The 19,486-nt window shown below is 47.2% G+C and overlaps 1 protein-coding gene across 1 annotated transcript in view; it reads right to left on the reverse strand.

Annotated features, from left to right (window-relative positions):
* MFHAS1 (malignant fibrous histiocytoma amplified sequence 1) overlaps positions 1 to 16,712 on the reverse strand; it is a 138,541-nt gene extending 121,829 nt beyond the window's left edge. Inside the window, exon 1 of the mRNA XM_026657649.1 lies at positions 13,478 to 16,712. Within this exon, the coding sequence (XP_026513434.1) occupies positions 13,478 to 16,712 (3,235 nt within the window). The remainder of the gene's footprint in view (positions 1 to 13,477) is intronic.
* Positions 16,713 to 19,486: the final 2,774 nt, after the last annotated feature.

Consider the following 19,486-nt stretch of genomic DNA (forward strand, 5'->3'; position numbering starts at 1 on the left):
TCAAGGAATTATGAAATCCAAAGTTTTGGGGGTATGTATCTTTATATGACACACAGGTGAGGTGCCCCCATCACCCAACACCCCTGAAATGTAAGCTACATAACGTTTTAGTCCAGTCCTCAAAAAGCAAGCAGCACCAGATGCAGTAGGTATGTGCCAATGCTAGGTCTTAGTGGTACTTCAAGGTAGTCCTTTGAAGGATGCCAAGTCTCCTCATGTTCACAGACATTTTAGAAATGCACAGTAAACAAACAGGTGTGGAAGTCTGAACAAGCCTTTCATTCCAAGAGCATGTCCCCACTACAGTCTCATCACCAATCCGAGCGACAAATACAAGAAAAGATTTGCACTCCTGGCACAATGTAGAATTACCATACACTGGAAACTCAGCCAGCCACCCTCGGAGTCTGATTGGACATAACCCCACTGGAGAGAAACTACTGCTCAGATACAGAAAATAAAATCCAATTCACACACATGGCAGCACTGTATGCTCATGGACCCACCTGTATTCCCACAGTTCTTGCCTTCATCTTGATCAGCCTAAAGCATCATGGTGATTGCATCCTGCTTTGCATGCCCTACCTTTAACAACTTCAGGAGTCCTTCTGAAGGCAGGACATGAGTTGTCTCCCATATCCCATTTCCAAATGCCCATTCTGTTAGAAATTCTCCACCTACTCTTTGTTGTAAAGCTAAAGACTATGTTTTGGATCATTAATTTCTTATTGGAGGCATTAACCAGGAATCAGCTCTGTTTTATTCAATTCTCTTTAATCTCCTCTAAATCAAAGAAGGATCATTGGCAAATTCACATTAATCTGCCATATTACAATCCCATCAAATTCCAATGACTGACTCTCTCCTTAAATTAAAATCAGGTCCTTTGTTTATAGTGAAATGCACTATGGTCTGAAGTGCTTCAAACCAGTTACATCATTTTCTTAAAAAGAGAAATATTCATACCTAGCTGCAAACCCCAAGGTACCACGGTGGTTGGTTTGCTTGTACATTTACATGATATTTTTAAGAATCCATTAAACTTTTTGTCAGGGTGGATTTAATTTAAATCAAATTGATTTAAATCACTAATCAGGAAGCCTCAATTTAATCATGGTTTTCTACATAAAAGTGCATTCTTGTTGGTTGTTATAACCTTAATGCATATTCTTCACAACTCAGAGATAGATGTATGTTTCATTTTTAGAAGGTACACACTATACATTTTTAAGTGATTTATTTTGAAAACTTTTCAGATGAGTTTTACAGCTATATCAGAAAATGAATGAGTATTTGGTTATTTCATTTACCAAAGGTAATTGAAGCAGATATTTATGAAGTCATTGGAAGGTGAACTGTCATTAATATTTGGAGGATTTTCTTGCCATGCTGTATTAGGAGGAGAACATCACTAGACAGACACTTAAATTGTTTTATTTAACTAAAACAACAACGTTACGTATTCTGGATTTTTTTCTTCAACAGCAAACAATATTTTAACAAAACAAGCATATGAATTTTTGAATTTAGTTAAACATTCAAGTTTTTTAAAATCAGGTTTGTTTTTGTTAAAATTGTTTTTAACTAAAATAGTTAAATGAAATTTTAATAAATAAATAAATAGACTTTCAGCCAGGTCAACATGAGAAATTTAAAATATTGGCTTCTGCAGCTAACTCAGTTGTCTTCACCTTCATTTCCCTGTTTGTTCATAATCTGGAAAAGAAAAACAAGCTTTCCTGCTTTTTCAGGTCACAAACGATTTCTCAATTTGGAATGAATTAGTCCAAAGGAAGAAAATATTCTTCCTACACCAGCAGAAGAAGCTACTGCTGTTAAAAATGAGATTATCACTTCAACAGTCCCTGAATCCAAGTGCTTAAGAGACTTCCACCAGTTCACTGGTGTGAATTTCTTTAAAACATCATCATCAAACATATTTCTTGAATGGTTCTTATTCCCAAACTGGATCTCTTTTACAGCCTGCTGCCATTATAGGTTTCCCTTCTAGTGAGAGAATGGTATGCTAGATCTCAAATCAATGAAGGCTACACTCAGAAAGACCTCAAGACTTCTGGAATATGCTGCTCAAACAGTTTCACTTTTGTTTCTACTGCCTGTCCCTCCCTTCTCACATTTATCTCCAGACTTTTCCTTGTCCAGATCTATTCCGCCCCCAACAATATTCTATTCATTGAACTTTTTACTTTTAGAGAGGGGTAAGGGATTGACTCTGTGTACACAAATTTGCAGAGGGACAATAGGGTTGAGGTCTGTTATTTCTCACCTCTATATATTGATTATTTATTTATTTAAAAACATTTTTGCTGTTAACAAGCATGTTATCTCTAGAGACACAAATCCAGTTTGAGAACTGCAAAACTAAGCATTTCTGATGGTACCTTCTAGACTGAGCACTGAATCCCATTTGGTAGATAGAAAGATTAACCTACATAATCTATACAGAAGCCCCTGAAACCCCATAAAATTGGGTCCCTAATCCATGAACTATTGGAACTCATTTACAAAATTTTTCTTAAACATTACATGAATATATGGGGGACATGATAGCAGTTTTCAGGTATCTAAAAGGGTGTCATAAGGAGGAGGTAGAAAACTTGTTCATCTTAGCCCTTAAGGATAGAACAAGAAGCAATGGGCTTAAACTGCAGCAAGGGAGGTTTAGGTTGGACATTAGAAAAAAGTTCCTAAGTGTCAGGGTGGTTAAACACTGGAATAAATTGCCTAGGGAGGTTGTGGAATCTCCATCTCTGGAGATATTTAAGAGTAGGTTAGATAAATGTCTATCAGGGATGGTCTAGACAGTATTTGGACCTGCCATGAGGGCAGGGGACTGGACTCGATGACCTCTCGAGGTCCCTTCCAGTCCTAGAATCTATGAATATTGTCTCATACTATAGAATTAGAATTTATAATCCCTATTCCATGATGAGATATCTTTGAGCTATAATGTATCTTAATTAAAACTATCTTTATATAAAATGCTTTTGAGGGGAAAAAAACTATAAAAAAATCCAATTTTTTTTTTAATCATTGATTTTTATCCACCCTGCTTTTGGTAGGATCTCTCTCTCCTTTCTGTAATCAGATGACAAAGACAGACTGAAAATAGCATAGCCCTTAATCGGTGTCCTGTAAGCTCACCTGGGCCAACAGCCCATTCAAATGTTCAAATGGCTATTTGACTTCAGCTAGTTCTCTTAATTCTCTCGGGGAGGGGGGGGATAAGTAATTTTTTTTTTTTTATTCAAAAAGCTATTTTCATTAGACAAATGTAGTTTTTTCCTGCATTCAGACTCCAATCTTAACAGAAATATCAAATAAAAAATCCTACTTTAGTGTTTTTCTAGCCTTCGAACATGACCAAGAACTTGTTTCATTGAATACTCTCTCTTAATTTTTCCCAGCAATGAGCCATGAGGGAGGTAAGTGACAGCCAATTAGTCTGTGCTGTCATTAACCAGAGTTCCTGACTAGAGTACAGGCCAAGCTACTGTAAGCAGATACCTGCTTAATACTCCAGCATCAAGGAGACTGCAGAGCATAAGACACTGCCTGAAGGTTAGACCTGTATTGTCCATACTGTTGCACAGCGGTTTACATTTGCAAAGCACCATACAAACATGCATTAGATTATCCTCCAGGGAGGTAGGTAAGAATGATCTTCCCCACTTTACAGATGGGGAATCAGACACAGATGAAGGCTACATATCTCTGGCAGATCAGAACTTGAGAGCATCCAATGCCCAACCTGGTGCTCAAATCCACAAAGCCACACTGCTTCTTAAGTGGCATTTCAACATCTTTCTAAGCTCAGATATGACAAACAGCAGAAAGTGGATTTACACCTAGCTCAGATCAGTTCCCAATGTGTCTTGGCTTAGGTGGAAAGCAGCTCTTGCTTGGTTAGGCAGCGAGAATTGGATTTCCAATACCAATGAGTCGCTGCCATACAAGGTCATTTGACCAACTGTGTGTTCCTCACATCACCTCACCACTCTCTTCACTCTCTCTAGTCTCTTTTTCCCCTCACACTTCTCCCTCTCCTTTTGCTCCCACTATTTAAAGTAACACTCCTCAATGATTCTGATCACTAGATTGCCTATTAACAGTATTTTCCGCTGTAAGAGATACATACAGGGTTATCATCTTTAATGCTAAAAACAAACATCTCTTCAAAGAAATTTTCACAAAACCAGTGATGTTTAAAGAAATTTGAACCTTTTCTCTCTAGCTTACTTTACAAGTTACTCTTGCTCTGCACGAGCAGATTATTCATAGATTCCATGGCCAGAAGGGACCATTGTGACTACTGCATAAACACAGGGCACACACCTTTCGCAAAATAATTCCTACAGCAGATCCTTTTAGAAAAAACATCCAGTCTTAAATGCAATTCCACTCATACTGCTGTCAATGGCACACATATTGAAGACATAAGAGTCTAATCACACTAAGCCTACTGAATTGTACCCTAACAATGTAAGTTAACACCACTAGAACTACAAGTTATCAAGTTTTTAAACCAAGCAGACAATACAAGATTCTGATACACCTGGTCAGAGATGGAGGAGATCACTACAGAACAGTGTCTCCAGCCAGTTCACAAGACTCATTAGCAGAGGTGATGAAACACAGCAGAAACGAGTCTTAATATGAATGCAGTCAATCTAATCCATAAAGCAAAAATCTACATGAGCTTTACATCAACAAAATAAACAAACTCAGAAAAGTGGCTGTTAATTAACATTTATATAATACAAAACAAAGACCAATTCAAAGCAGTGCATCCCTTTTACAGGTCACTTCCTGCACAAACAAATTTCAGCAAGTCTAAAAAGTAATGCAATAAAGGCACAGAATTCTGTTTTGCTTCACTAGCCAAACTGAAAGATCCATTCAACTGAACACAGTATTACACTCTCGTTGCTGAGCTGGGGAATCATCATAAGGGCCTACAGCAAGAGATGACTGTCTTCAAGCAATGTGCTGCCACGCTGGCACCAAGACACCAGCTGATTAAGGGAAACTTTGCTGAATTAATAAACCCATTTTATATTGTTTACCCAGGATTCCTTAACAAAGTACAATAATTGTAATCTTTCCTTATTGTTTAAAAACTGTTTTTTCCTACCTGTAATTTATAATATTGTCCCTTGACAATTTGCTTTCATCGCACGCAGACATGCTGACTACTTACTGAAGTGTTATTTGTGAGTTTGGGGCTACCCAAACATTTTAAGAAAAGGGGCGGGAGGGAGGAGAGGGAAATAAGAGTTTTACAGCATTTATTTTTAAAAATTAAAAAAAAAATCAAGTGTTATTTGCATTAAAAAGGCACAGACTCTGCGCCAACATGAAAAAGGATAGGCCAATTTTCCAGCCTACCAATCTTCTTTCCTTTAAAGAAAAGTTTTATTGAACTACTGCTTTTCTACACAGTTGTTACAAAATTTTTACCCAATCAATAATCAACATTAGTATATAGTATTAAGCTTATCAGAAACTCCAAACAGCTTAAATATGTAATAATTGTTGCACTGGGAACTTCTAATATGTTGGCAAGTTTCCTACTGCTTTAGTAACATTTTATCAAAGACGGTTACCTACCTTTCGGGAACGGTTGTTCTTCGAGATGTGTTGCTCATGTCCATTCCATGCTAGATGTGCACGCGCCCACATGCATAGCAGCAGGAGGTTTTTCCCTTAGCAATATCCATAGGGCTGGCTCTGGCACTATCTGGAGTCCCACACTCATGTGCCAGTATAAGAGGCGCCATCGGCCCCACACCCTCTCAGTTTCTTCTTGCTCCAACAGCAGGGGGGCAGGTCAAACAACAGATAACTAACTATTCAACTATTTACAGGAAAACAACTGAGAAACAACGCTAAGGGCACTTGCAAGAGCAAGGAGTGCTCCAGCCACCATCACTGGTGGTAAGAAGGAACTGAGAGGGCGTGGGGCCGGCAGCGCTCTATATACCAGCGCATGAGTGCAGGACTCCAGAGGGCGCCAGAGCCGGCCCTACCGATACTGCTAAGGGAAAAATCTCCGACCACCGTACACATGAGAGTGCGCACACCTAGCATGGGACGGACACGAGCAAGCACTCGAAGAAGAAAAAAAAACAATACAGTAGAACAATGGTGAGCAACCTGCAGCCCGTCAGGGTAATCCGCTGGCGGGCCGCGAGACAGTTTGTTTACATTGACAGTCCGCAGGCACGGCCACCCGCAGCTCCCAGTGTCCGCGGTTCACCATTCCCTGGCAATGGGAGCTGCAGGAACCGGCAGCCAGCATGTCCCTGCAGCCCGCGCCGCTTCCCGCAGCTCCCATTGGCCAGGAACGGCGAACCGCGGACAGTGGGAGCTGCAGGCAGCCATGCCTGCGGACAGTCAATGTAAACAAACTGTCTCGCGGCCCGCCAGCGGATTACCCTGACAGGCCGCAGGTTGCCCACGCTGCAATAGAACCTCAGAGTTACGAACTGAGCAGTCAACCACACACTTCATTTGGAACTGGCAGTATGCAGTCAGCAGCAGCAGAGTCAAATAAAAAAAAGCAAACAGTACTGTTCTGTGTTAAATATAAACTACTACAAAAATAAAGGGAAAGTTTAAAAAAATGGAAAAGGTAAGGAAGCTGTTTCTGTGCTTATTTCATTTAAATTAAGATGGTTAAAAAAAAAGCATTTTTCTTTGCATAGGAAAGTTCCAAAGCTGTATTAAGTCAATGATCAGTTGTAAACATTTGAAAGAACACCCATAACATTTTGTTCAGAGTTACGAACATTTCAGAGCTACAAACAACCTTCATTCCCGAAGTGTTCGTAACTCTGAGGTTCCACTGTATCAAGGAATCAATGATGTGCTTGGCACAGTAACTTTAACCCATGGGTCACTTTCTAAAAAGTATCGGTATTTTTACAAATAACTTGTAAATTTCTGCCAACATGTGCAGCAAGTTTGTCTGCATTTTCCATTCCCTGTGGTGGCAGCTTAACAGAGACGCCTTTAACATGGATAATTTGGTCCTCAATCCTGAGAAGAGGTGGCAAACGGTAGTTTTTCCTCCCAATGACTTTCAGTGCAAGCTGTCAGGGTGAATACTGATTTTTTTAAATTAAAAAAATCTGATTTCAATCAAAAATCTAATTTTTTAATTTAAACTCTGGGACAGCCCGCTGCTCCGGCCCGGCCCCCGACTCCGGGTGGCGCGGTAAGGGGGGCAGGGAGCAGGGAGGAAGTATTGGATAGAGGGCGGGGGGGGTGGATTAGGGTCGGGACTCAGGGCAGTAAGAGGGCAGGGAACAGGGGAATTGAATGGGGGCAAGGGTCCTGGGGGGGCAGTCAGGAAGGAGCAGGGGTGTTGGATGGGGCGGTGGGGGGCAGTCAGGGGCAGGGGTTCCGGGGGTGGTCAGAGGACAGGGAGAAGGGGTGGTTGGATGGGGCAGGGGTCCCGGGGGGCCATCAGGAATGAGAGGAGGGGTTGGATGGGGCGGCAGGGGGCAGTTAGGGGACAGGGAAGGGGGGTGGATGGGGCAGGGGTCCCGGGGGGGCGGGGGAGGGGCACGACCCCCTTGTGGGGTGAGGAGGAGGGAACCGGTTGTTAATATTTTGGCAGCTCATCACTGCCTGGAACCAGAGCTTGCTGAAGTGCTAAACCAGATTTTGACAGCAGTAGCCTCTTCTGCAAGTGCAGAGAGAGTATTTGCTTCATTTCAGTTTATTCAGCTAGTTCAGTTCAATGACTACTAGTTCATTCAAAGTTAAGAAACCAACTTGGAGTTGAAAAAGCAGGTAATCTGAATAAACTTTAGGAGGATAAATTCTACTAGCTCTAAAATCTTGAAGGACATGGGGATCAGAAAAAAATAGTTCAATTAATTAGCTACAGATATTTCCCTTGCTTAATAAATCAGCTAGTTTTAAATGCAAAACATGTTTTGATCACGTTTTTTTCCCTTATGTATCTAGCACTTTGGAGTAGTTTTATTTAACAAAAAAATAAAATGCTAGTTGTGTATTTTTAATTGAATTTTATTTTCCATCCAAAGAGGGCTTGACAAATTATAAATAAAAAAATTAATCTAGTAAATAAGAAATGCATCCTTCACCATTTTCTAACATAAAAATATAAACACTAAGATGAATCATAGTAAGTTAAGCTATTTATTTGCTTAAATAAATGTGGATAGATATAACATATCCTCCTGATCAGCAAAAAGAACCACCAAATGTAGTGTAAAGATTATATTTAGTTGCAAATAACATGTTTTAATGGTAACCAAGGAGAATCAACCTTTCTTTAGAAAAAAATAAAATGTACAAATGCAAAACATGATTAAAATCAATGATCTAAATCAAGCTTTTCTGCTTGCTGATTTAAATCAATCCATCCTGCAAAAGCTGGGGACCTAACTGATCTCTGCGTTTCTGACAATCTCTCCCATGGAGTAAGTGGGCTTGCCCAATTTTCTCCTCTTTGTAATATTTCATTTAGATTTACTAAATATAGAACAAAAATGCATCAGCCATCCCAGTGCTGGGCATCCTCAACAAAACACGAAATTCATAGTATGTATGTACAGTTTGAGGTGGGCATTTTGGCCTTTTTCCTGTAGATCTGATTGAAGTCTTTGGGGAAAACAGAGTAGTTTGTATCCCATTATTTATAGCAAACTACATTATCCAAACCCAACATTCAATACTAGGGAAAACCTGGATACATTGAACAAACAGCACTAGAGTTTTACAGTTTACTTACATTTTACAGCTAATCTTCTATCCTCTTAACCCAACTCAACAGAACGGATTCAGCTTGATCTGTGACTTTCCACAGTCTAACCTTTAAACACCCAGTGGTTATATAAAAGTAAGCCTTGCCCCACAGATTTAGATGAGATTGACCTCTTGCTCCAATAAGAGGAACATCATCCTTTAGAAGAATGCAAGTCTAGAACAAAACAGCTACAGCAGCTATCTTTAAAATAAGGCAAGAAAAAAGAAACCCAGCTCCCATGGCAGGCTATGTAAATGCTGCCAGATGCTAGACTCAATCTCTATTACATGAGACGTTGCTACACAGCAACTGGGTCTATGAAAAACAGCAGCCTAGAATTTAATTATAAATAAAGGAGAGCACCTTGACACCTGATATTGTGGTTTCCAACTCCAATTTTCAAAGTGAACTTCAACATGAGTCAGCTGGTGCGAAATCTTCAGAAGAGCTCAGCGTCCAGCAGCTCCCACTGAGAACGACGTTCTCCCCTTCACCCACCTGAACAGCAGGAGCTCCTAGCCCAGGGGTCGGCAACCTTTCAGAAGTGCTGTGCCGAGTCTTCATTTATTCACTCTAACTTAAGGTTTCGCGTGCCAATAATACATTTTAACGTTTTTAGAAGGTCTCTTTCTCTAAGTCTGTAATATATAACTAAACTTTATTGTATGTAAAGTAAATAAGGTTTTTAAAAAATGTTTAAGAAGCTGCATTTAAAATTAAATTAAAATGCAGAGCCCCCCGGACCGGTGGCCAGGACCCGGACAGTGTGAGTGCCACTGAAAATCAGCTCAAGTGCCGCCTTCAGCACGCGTGCCATAGGTTGCCTACCCTTGCCCTAGCCACTTTGCACCTTGGAAAACATGTGTCTCATCCAGCCTTGCAATTCCAGATGACTTCAGGTGGCAGTGAGCTCACAGATTGCATGAAAAACTATTTCCTTTTTGTCAGTTTTGAATTTCCCACCTTTTAACCTCATGGCACATCCCCTTGTGATCGGAGACAGGAAGAGCAGAAGTTCCTGATTTACCTTTTCTAGAAGACAATTCATTATTGTAGGTACATTTATCCTGTCCCCTTCTCATTCATTTGTTTAAGAACAATCCCAGTCTTTTCAATCTCTCTTCATAGGAAAGTTTTTCCAGGCCCTTATTCATTCTCACCCCTCTTCTCTGAGCTCTTCCAGTTCTACAATAGTCTTTTCAAGATTAGGTGACCAATACCGCACACAGTATCCAGAAGCCGCCTTTGGCCATGATGAAAGTTGACCATTTCATCCTATTCTTTGCTTTCTGTATCCTACCTAGGTTTTTTCCCCCCCTCCATGAAAATTTGGCTACTTCTGTCCCACCACTACCATGTTTGATCAGTTCTCTGCACCTGATATAACTGCCAACCTGAGACAGTCTTGGGCCATATTAATGCGGACTTGAAACATCAGCTCAATATGCACAAACACAGACTACTTTCCAGTAGTGAAACTTAGAGATTCCCCATAGGCTCCTCCATGCCACTTAAACCCTCATTAAGGGTTTGGAAACTCACCCCAAAATATGTAGAAGTATCCCACATAAACTGCAGCTGGGATGAATGCTAGCTGGCTGAGATTCAACCGAGACCAGCACAAGACTTCCCCACTTTGATTTAACATCTTATTTCTGATTTGATTTTGAGAGACTGTCTGAGAACAATGGAACAAATACTCTCCAAAAGCAAACAGATTGTTAACCTTTGTCAGACATCAGAGAATTAAAACTAAGTAACCCCCCCAAATGACACAAACTAAGGCTTGGTCTCCACTACAGCTTACTTTGGTATAATCCACACCCCCAAGAGATGCAAGTTACACCAACCTAAGCACTGTGGTGGACAGCGCTGTGTCAGCAGGAGAGCTTCTCCGACCAACATAGCTACTGCCTCCCATGGAGGCAGAGTTTATGCCAAGGGGAGAGCTCTCTCCCATTGCAGTGTCTTCACCAGATGCACTACAGCAATGCAGCTGACTTTGATTAAAACAATACTTGAATTTTGTCTACAGCACAATCATAAAAAAAGAAGAACATTTCAACCTCTTTAGTAAAATGCAGAGAGCAACTTTAAAAACAAAACAAAAAAAAAGTAGAAGCTTTGAGTCAACGGGACCTGATGGGTGCACAGCCTTTTTGAACATCAGATAACCCTGGACAATTTTGAAAAACTGGACATAGTGTTTTCTTGGGTGTCCAAAATTACATTTTAACCTACGGAGTGTATAAAACTCTTTTGCCTTGTAATAATTCTTAACTGAACAACAAGCTGACATATCTCACAGTCTTTCTGGTTAATAGGATACAAATTTCAAATATTTTTAATCTATTTCAAAATGAAGGCTGATTCTGTTAAAGTTTTCAAAGAAGTAGAAAGTATTCCAATTCCAATATCTAATCCAGTGCTTCTCAAAGTCGGGCCCCCGCTTGTTCAGGGAAAGCCCCTGGTGGTCCGGGCCGAATTGTTTACCTGCTGCATCCACAGGTTCGGCCGATCGCAGCTACCACTGGCCGCGGTTCGCCACTCCAGGCCAATGGGGGCGGCGGGAAGTAACGCAGGCCAAGGGATGTGCTGGCCGCCACTTCCCACCGCCCCCACTGGCCTGGGATGGCGAACTGTGGCCAGTGGGAGCCGCGATCGGCCGAACGTGCGAACGCGGCAGGTAAACAAACCGGCCCGGACCGCCAAGGGCTTTTCCTGAACAAGAGCAGCCCGACATTGAGAAGCACTGATCTAATCTTCTTAGAATTGCAACAGATTCTATGAACATATAGGAGCCATTCCAAGCATCCTTTTAACTAGTCAAAACATTCACACAAAAGAGTAACACGCACAATTTATCAGTACTACTGATGGGAATTTCTTGCATATACATACAGATTCCAACTGAGATTTCAATTCATGTACTCTTTCACACAGCTACCAAAAAAAAAAAAAAAAGAAGAAGAAGTCGGGAAAAATCAGAGTACAATAATTTCAGGAGACTAAACACAAAGAGGAAAAGGGATTTTTTAGGTCTGAGTGGGGGTTATGTTATGCCTCTCACTCAGGTTAGTAGAACAGCTTTTGCCAATGTTGAGAGAGAGAGAGATATTTTCCTTTGTACTCGATTTTTAGATGCATTTAGTTCACCTAATAAGCGCTGGAAGTGGAGTTCTCCATTTATCAACACTACAGTTACAGCCTAGGAATTATCACTGCTGGCCCAATCAGGGACCAGGATGGATCATGGGGGAGGGAGGGGTTAGCAAACACCCACCAGACGGAGAAGCAGGCACATGCAGTGCTTATTGCTGTTATTTGTGCATTTTACTTATTTTCTTTGCAGTTAATTTTTTTGCTTTGCTTTTAATTAATTCTATTTAGCGTAAACACCAGATTGGTCAGCAGTCAAGGAAAACTGTATTGTGTATCCACAAAAGAGAAATCCAGGTATGCACCTCATATTTCAATAGCTACCAATGGCTCACAGAAATGGAAGCTCACGCTCTCCCTTCAGTCACTTATATCACTTAATACACTGAGGCGGAGATGTAATTGACTGAGCCAGGACATAGGCTGGGGCACAACTAGCAGCTCTCTGCTTTAAAGAGCTTAAGAAATATTTAAATTGTCCACATTATACCACATGAGCTGAAGCAGGAGTCCTACTATCCTCAGTTTAAGTACTATTCCACCTCCTTTCCAATTAAAAATCTTTATAAATAAAATACATTTCAAAGTACTTTCATTGGGGGGGGGGGGGGGCGGGGGTAGAAAGCTCAGAGCATTGCTTAAGGTCGAGAGTTTATTTTGATTTTATGCCAACATAGGCACTGATTGCTAACGCATCCTTTTCTGGTTCTCTTTGAGGCTGTAGCAGCAAAAGTGGCAACAGTTTTATAAAGTGAGATAGCAGCATCTGCATACATACTAAATGGAACAGAATCCAAACCAGAGGCCATCGGAAAATTTCCATTACCTAAACATGTACTGTTGTGATAACTACCACCTCTTTCAAACACCGGCTTTAAAGTTTCACGTATACTTAAAGCATCAACGAAAATTTGTTTTAAAAAATGTTTCAGAGTTATTCTCCAAACAATAACTCTCAAACGGAGGTCTGAGACCCGGATAATGAAGCACCCTTCAGTATTCAGGAAGTGACTATTCCTCCTAGATCTAGACAGGAATTTGAGGTTTTCTGAAGGCTTTTTTTTAAACAAAAAAATTAAATAAAAACCTTCTTTGCATTCAGAGTACCTGCTTCATAGCTTCCTTTTTTGTTTTTTTGAGTAAGCAATAAAATGTGAACAGAAAAATGCAGAGTGGGGAGTGCAGGCAACTTGGGGGTTAAGTCTTACTCTATGTGAAGACCCTACCCTGAGAGGCAAAAATAGACCACATAGCTAGAAAAGGGGGGACAAAGGGAATATGACCATGCAGCAGATTAAGTTTATTTTGATCCTGTCTCCTTCAGGCCATACTAATGTTCTCCCATGTAACTATGTACTGTAGTTGTAGGGAAGGAATGGAATTTGGCTGGGAAGAGAAGTATCCCCCCAAAAGTTACCCACAAAACCAAACAGCTTTGAAAACCAGTGCTCTGGAAGAATGAGTGATATTTAAACCACGTAAAGGCTACTAAAGCCAATCTGAATCACCCCTTACCTGGAAAAGCGTAGGGGTTCAGCGATCCTCTTTTAAGGCACTTGGAACAGAGGATGTGCACAGTGTAGTACAGACCTGGCCATTCTTGAAGCAGTACATTCAGTTCTTCCACTAAGGGGGTAATAGCTTGCCAGGCTGTCCATATATTTGGTAGAGATGCGTGACTAGCAATAGACAGAGTATCTGGTTGCAGAGTACTCCTAGCAGGCCTGTAACTCACCACCACAGGCACCTTCCCCCTGTAGGCATAAATCTGGTATTTGCCATCAGACCGCTGAACCACATGGCTGTTAATCTGGACACTGTAGCGTGCAAATAACCCAGGTGGGAAAATGAAGGGGAAGGTGTATTCAATCTGCAACTGTTCAATGACAAGAGACTGTCCACTCAGGTTTGTACCATTAATCCACGCCTCTGCATGGGGCACCTCGTTCTTCACATAGCAGGGGAACTTGTACCAGGCAGTGGCCCCATTCAGGGGTTTGCATTTGGGCTTATTGATGCAGTAGCAGAGCCCCATTTTCTCCAGCAGCTCCAGGATAAGCTGCAGGTCCTCCCGGCTCTGGATATGGGGCTTAAGAAGCAGGCGGATAACATGAGCAGGAAGGAGCCCATGCAGCAGGAACCCTTCCACGTAGTGGTGGAGCTGGGTGGTTCTCAGTTCATCTATATGGGTGTCACTGAGCAGTTTCTGGAGCAGCACCGTGGTGTCCTGCTGGCAGAAGACATTGAGGATGTCAATGAGCCTGGGCAGATTGTGGAATACATACTCCCGCAGAGTCAGATGTTCCTCGAAGTACAGCAGCTTGCCACTTTCATGCAGATAGGACAGGGCGCTCTGGAGTCGATCCTCGGTCAGGCCCGCCTGCAAGCCCAGCCGCGCCGAATCCCACCAGCTGAGCCACAGTTGCTGAGCCTGCGGCTGGAAGTGCAGCTCTTCCAGCACCTGCCAGGACTTGGGTAGCACCCGGTGGAGGTTTGGGAAGATGTCCCGGTGCTCAGCTACTGACAGAAGCTTGTCCCGCAGGCGGCGCACCTGGTAGTGGTCCTGGCAGCTGATGGGCAGCACCGGCGAGAGGATCTGCGGCCGGTGGTTGAGCAGATACTGGAACTGGGCCTTCTTGCGCCGCAGGTTCTTGTCTGAAACCCCATAGAAGGCAGTGTGGGGGCTGGAGCAACGCAGGTCAAAGTCCTGTCCCAGGGCATTGTCCACCTGCTGGGCCAAACTCTGGAGTCCCTCAGCATCCCGCTTCTCCTGCAGGGCAATTTGGTGGTGGATGTCCAGGCACTTCTCCTCCAGTTCCCGCTCAGCACACAGGTCAGCATGGGTGCCCACCATGCACACTACAGCATGGGGCACTTTGGCACCTAGCCAGTGCAGGAAGTAGCCCACTGCGGAGTAGAAGCAATGTGGGGTGTAGGCACTCAGGTTCACCACCAGCACATACAGGGCTCCCGGCGAAAGGAAGAAGGATTGGATCACATCGTAGCTAGGGTCACCCGCCAGCTCATACACAATGAAGGTCAGACCCCTCTCTACATCTGCCGTCCAGTCCGTCACCTCGATGCCCTGGCTGGTGCCTGGAAGCCCTGCAACCAATGGCGTCAGGGGGGCGTCTCGCTCCAGCAGCATGGGGAAGTGTCCTATCTGGGCTTCCCCATTAACTTTTCGGGATGGAGACAGGCAGCTGTCCTGGTGCTCTAACTTGATTTTCCCAGCAACTTTAAGGGACGGGGACAGCAGTGGGTCCTGCTGCTCAATGGAGGCATATCCTAGCGAGGAGCCTTTTGCAGACGAAGCATCTCGGGGCTCAGTAATGGCGCTATGTCCTAGCTGTATTTTCGCAACCCCTTCGGGAATCAGGCCCAGGGTGATGTCTCGTTGCTGCTGGGTTCTCCCAGCATCTTTGCCAGGTGCAGCCAGGGGAGAGTCTCTCTGCCTCTCCTCCTCCATCAGGCACCTTCTCAGCAGGGTCTTGCCAGCATCCTTCAGGCCCATGAGGACCAGCTTGAGGCGGGGCTTGAGAGCAGGCTGGGAGTGTGCCAACTCCTGCTGGTAAGCGGCAATGTAGGGGATGCCCTTCATGCAAACCTCGTAAGGGGGCTGGATGAGCGGGTTGTCCTTGATCTTCCAGAGGGTGACCCGGGAGAGCTGCCCAAAGCCCTCGGGCAGGATGGCGATCTGGTTGCCCTGCAGCACGAGTTCCTCCAGGCTGTGGAGCTGCACAATGGAGTCGGGCAGGTAGCGGATGCGGTTGTTGTCCAACCAGAGGGTGCGGAGCTGATGCAGCTGGCAGAGGCGGGCAGGCAGCAGGGGGAGCTGGTTGCGGCTCAGGTAGAGCTCCTCCAGGCTGGGCAGGGCAAGCACGGCCTCGGGGAACTCACCCAGCACGTTGGAGGAGAGGTTCAGCATCTTGAGGCGCTGCAGGCGGCCGAAGCCGGGGGGCAGGACCCGCAGTTGGTTCCCGTCCAGCATGAGGCTCTCCAGGGCGCCCAGCTGGCACAGCCCCTCGGGCAGGGTGCCCAGCCCCGTGCCGCTCAGCCACAGGATCTTAAGGCAGCGCAAGGCAGCGATGCCCTCGGGCAGGACGCGCAGCTGCCGGTTGCCAGAGCAGTCCAGCTCCTCCAGCGCGCCCAGCTCCAGCAGCGGCGCCGGGAAGGCGGGCAGCTGGTTGTGGTCCACGTCCAGCGAGCGCAGCCGCGGCAGGCGGCCCAGCGCCTCGGGCAGGCGGCGCAGGCGGTTGAAGCTCAGGTCCAGCTCCTCCAGCTGCCGCAGCGCGCCCAGCCGCCCGGGCAGCGCCGCGCCGTCCGCGCCCAGCTGGTTGTGGCTCAGGCTCAGCTTGCGCAGCTCCCGCAGCGGCGCCAGCGCCTCGCCGTCCCCCAGGCCGCCGAGCCGGTTGTGGCTGAGGTCGAGCTCGGCCAGGCGGCCCAGGTGGCGCAGCGCGGGGGGAAGCCGGGACAGGCGGTTCCTGCGCAGGCTGAGGACGCGCAGGCCGCCCAGCGCGGCGCCCAGCCCCTCGGGCAGCTCCTCCAGGCCGCGCCCGCTCAGGCTCAGCGCCGCCGGCTCGCCCGGCCCAGCGGGCAGCGGCGGGCGGCGAAGCACGGGCGGCCCGGCGGGCTCCGGCTCCTCGCGGGGGCCCAGGCTCAGCTGCCGCAGGTTGCTCCGCAGCTTCCGTGCGCGCAGGGCGGCGTCTCGCCAGCGCCGGGCCGCCGCGGGGGGCTCGGGCTCGGCCATAGCCGCGGGAGTGGGGCGGGCGTGGGGCTGCCCTACCGGCCGGGCCTGGCCGCGGAGCGCTCGGCGCAGCCCCCTCCAGCCGCCAGGCCGGGACCTCCCCAGCCCGCCGGCGCCCCGGCAGCCGCCAACCCCATGCTCCGCGCCGGCCCGGCTCCGGGAGAGGGAGCGCTGCGCTGCGCCGCGCCGCCCCGCCGGGGGAGGGGCCCAGGCCGGCCCGCCCCCCCGCCAGGGGTGGGACACAGACCGGCCCCCAATCTCCGCCCTTTCCGGCTTCCTTCACCCCTGCCTGGGCTCAGCGTCCCGCACCCCGACCGGCCCTTCGCCCCATTGCCGGGGACCGGCGCCCCACCTCCCCTCCGTCCCAGCTGCTCCGGCTCTGGCACAGCCCCACACCCCCCAGGCCTGCCCAGACTGCCTGCAAAACAGCGCCACCTACTGCTATTTCCTCACCTAGACCTTGGCAGGGCTTGAAGCCATTCACAGCACAGACTTGGTCCCCTTGAGTTACAGGGTGTCACGGAGTCTCGGGGCGATGTTCTGGAACTGCTCCGAATGAAGCCAGTCAGGACTCTGGTTTAACAGGCCTCCTCACTCTGAGCACAGTGTCTGCAGGGCAGGAGCCTATCCGGCTTCGGCCTTCCTGGGTCTGACCTCAGAGCATTCAGCATCCCTGTTTCACCATGTGCTTCCCGCAGCGAGTCCGCCTGGGCTGGGCAGGGCTTCTGAGGAAGCCAAAGGACCCTGCACCCAAACTCCACACTCAGCCATGACTCTCAGCCAGCGAGTAAAACAGAAGGTTTCTTAGTCCACAGGAACACAACATAGTACAGAACTTCTTAGTACAGAAATCAGTGATTTTCAGCCAAGTCCATCTTAGGAGAACCCCAGATATTCTGGACTCACCCTTCCTTGAGCCCCTCATTGTAGACTGCCCTGAACCCTGCTGCCTGGCCTCTGACACGCCTGTTGCTCCTCCTCTGGTCTTTGTCCTACTTCCCAGGCAAAGTGTCACCTGGTCGCATCCCCCTCCTGGTTCTCAGGTTACGAAGGCCACCCCATAGCTTACATGCAGACAGCTGGACCAATCTCACCTGCCCCAAGGGCCTCAGCAATAGTCACACACCCAATTCCCACCACCTAGGCATTGGTGCAACACACAGGGAAACTGAGGTACACACAGTGTTCATACAGGACAGTAAGCCTTACATGCAACATAACAAGGGGGGGAAACCCCACTTTGTCACATGGGGGTTGTGGAATCAGGCTGTCACTTTCTCTGCACCCCAACTGCTGGGGATGGGGGAGTGTCTTTTGCCAATGGTGACACATATTTGCTAGACAACAGTAGAATGTTGGGTATTGGCAGGGCCGTCCCTAGTCATTTGAGGGGGCTGTGTGGGGCCCCAGGCCTCCCCCCCACCCCAGGGTCTGGGAGGCAGGAGCTTTGGGGGGCCCCACAGGCCCAGAGTGGCCCAGGGGATTAGCAGGGGGCCGGGAGCAGCCCGCTCCATTTCCCTCGCCCCGGCCCCAGCCATGTCGCTTGGGAGAGGGGACTTGGGGGAAGGGATCCCCCCTCACTCACCAGCAGCGGCGGGAAGCGGAGCAGCCCGGCCCCAGCCCACTCTACTCCGCCAGTTCCCAGCCGCGGCGCTCCGCTTCCCCTCGCCGGTGAGAGCCGGGGGCAGTCCTTTCCCCAACCCGAGTGACATGGCTGAGGCCGGGGCAAGGGAAGTGGAGCGGGCTGGGGCCGCGTCTTTCCACTTCCCATCGCTGGTGAGTGTGGGGGGCGATCCTTTCCCCACACTCACCGGCGGCGGGAAGCGGAGCACCGCGGCTGGGAGCTGGCAGAGTAGAGTGGGGCTGGGGCTGAGTTACTCCGCTTCCCACTGCTGCCAGTGAGTGTGGGGTTGCTGGGGGAAGAGGTGGAATGGGGGCAGGCCGGGGGCAGAGCAGGGAGGAAGAGTAAGAGGCAGGGCGGAGGGAGTTGTCTGGGGCCCCACACTCCCCTAGGGACGACCCTGCCCCTTGCAGGGGGGCCAGCCAAGGGATAGGGCTGGTCGCCGGGGCACGCAGCTGCCTAGGGCACCATGAAATTTGGAGCAATTTGGTGCTCCAAATTTCATGGTGCCCTACACAGCTGCGTGTGCTGCGTATGCCTAAGGACGGCCCTGGGTATTGGGATTTCTGGGTTCTGTGCCTGGCCCTGCAAGGGGAATTTGGTCTAGTGGTTGCAGACAGGCGGGCAGCCTTTCTGAAAGGCAGCATGGCTGAGAGTTGATCCACCCTTTCAGAGATCTGCGTTCTAGCTCTTCCAAAAGCAATGTTTGTGAAGGAAGGGAATGACACTTTTGCTGGCCTTCTACAGATGACTATGAACAAGACCTCAAAAAGAAGGGTTGTGCAACAAACTGAAATAATAGCAGCTGGCAAATGAGCTAGCACTAGAACTCAAGAGCTCCTGGCTTCCCACTCTGCCCATCTTTCCCAGGGCACTTTGGGCAAGAGGATTTTTCACATTTGCCCCATATGCCTTCTTGGATTTCCAACAACCTGGAATTCATGTTGGATCCCCACCCCTTTTGGTTTTGACGCTTTTTTCCACCCAAAGGCGGGAAACTGGCAGGTCATCTGACTGAGAGTCTGCCCAGCTACTGGGACAGTATATAAAGCCAGTTCACCAGTCAGGCGGGGCTGCCCATCCTGGAGGCAGAGTGTGCTGCTGTTCTAGGGAATTGCTAGTGCTGCTGTCTACTTGATAGGTAGGCCTAGGACAC

This window comes from Terrapene carolina, unplaced genomic scaffold (genome assembly GCF_002925995.2).
Source record: "Terrapene carolina triunguis isolate 2854851 unplaced genomic scaffold, T_m_triunguis-2.0 Scaffold258, whole genome shotgun sequence".
Lineage (NCBI taxonomy): Eukaryota > Metazoa > Chordata > Testudines > Emydidae > Terrapene > Terrapene triunguis.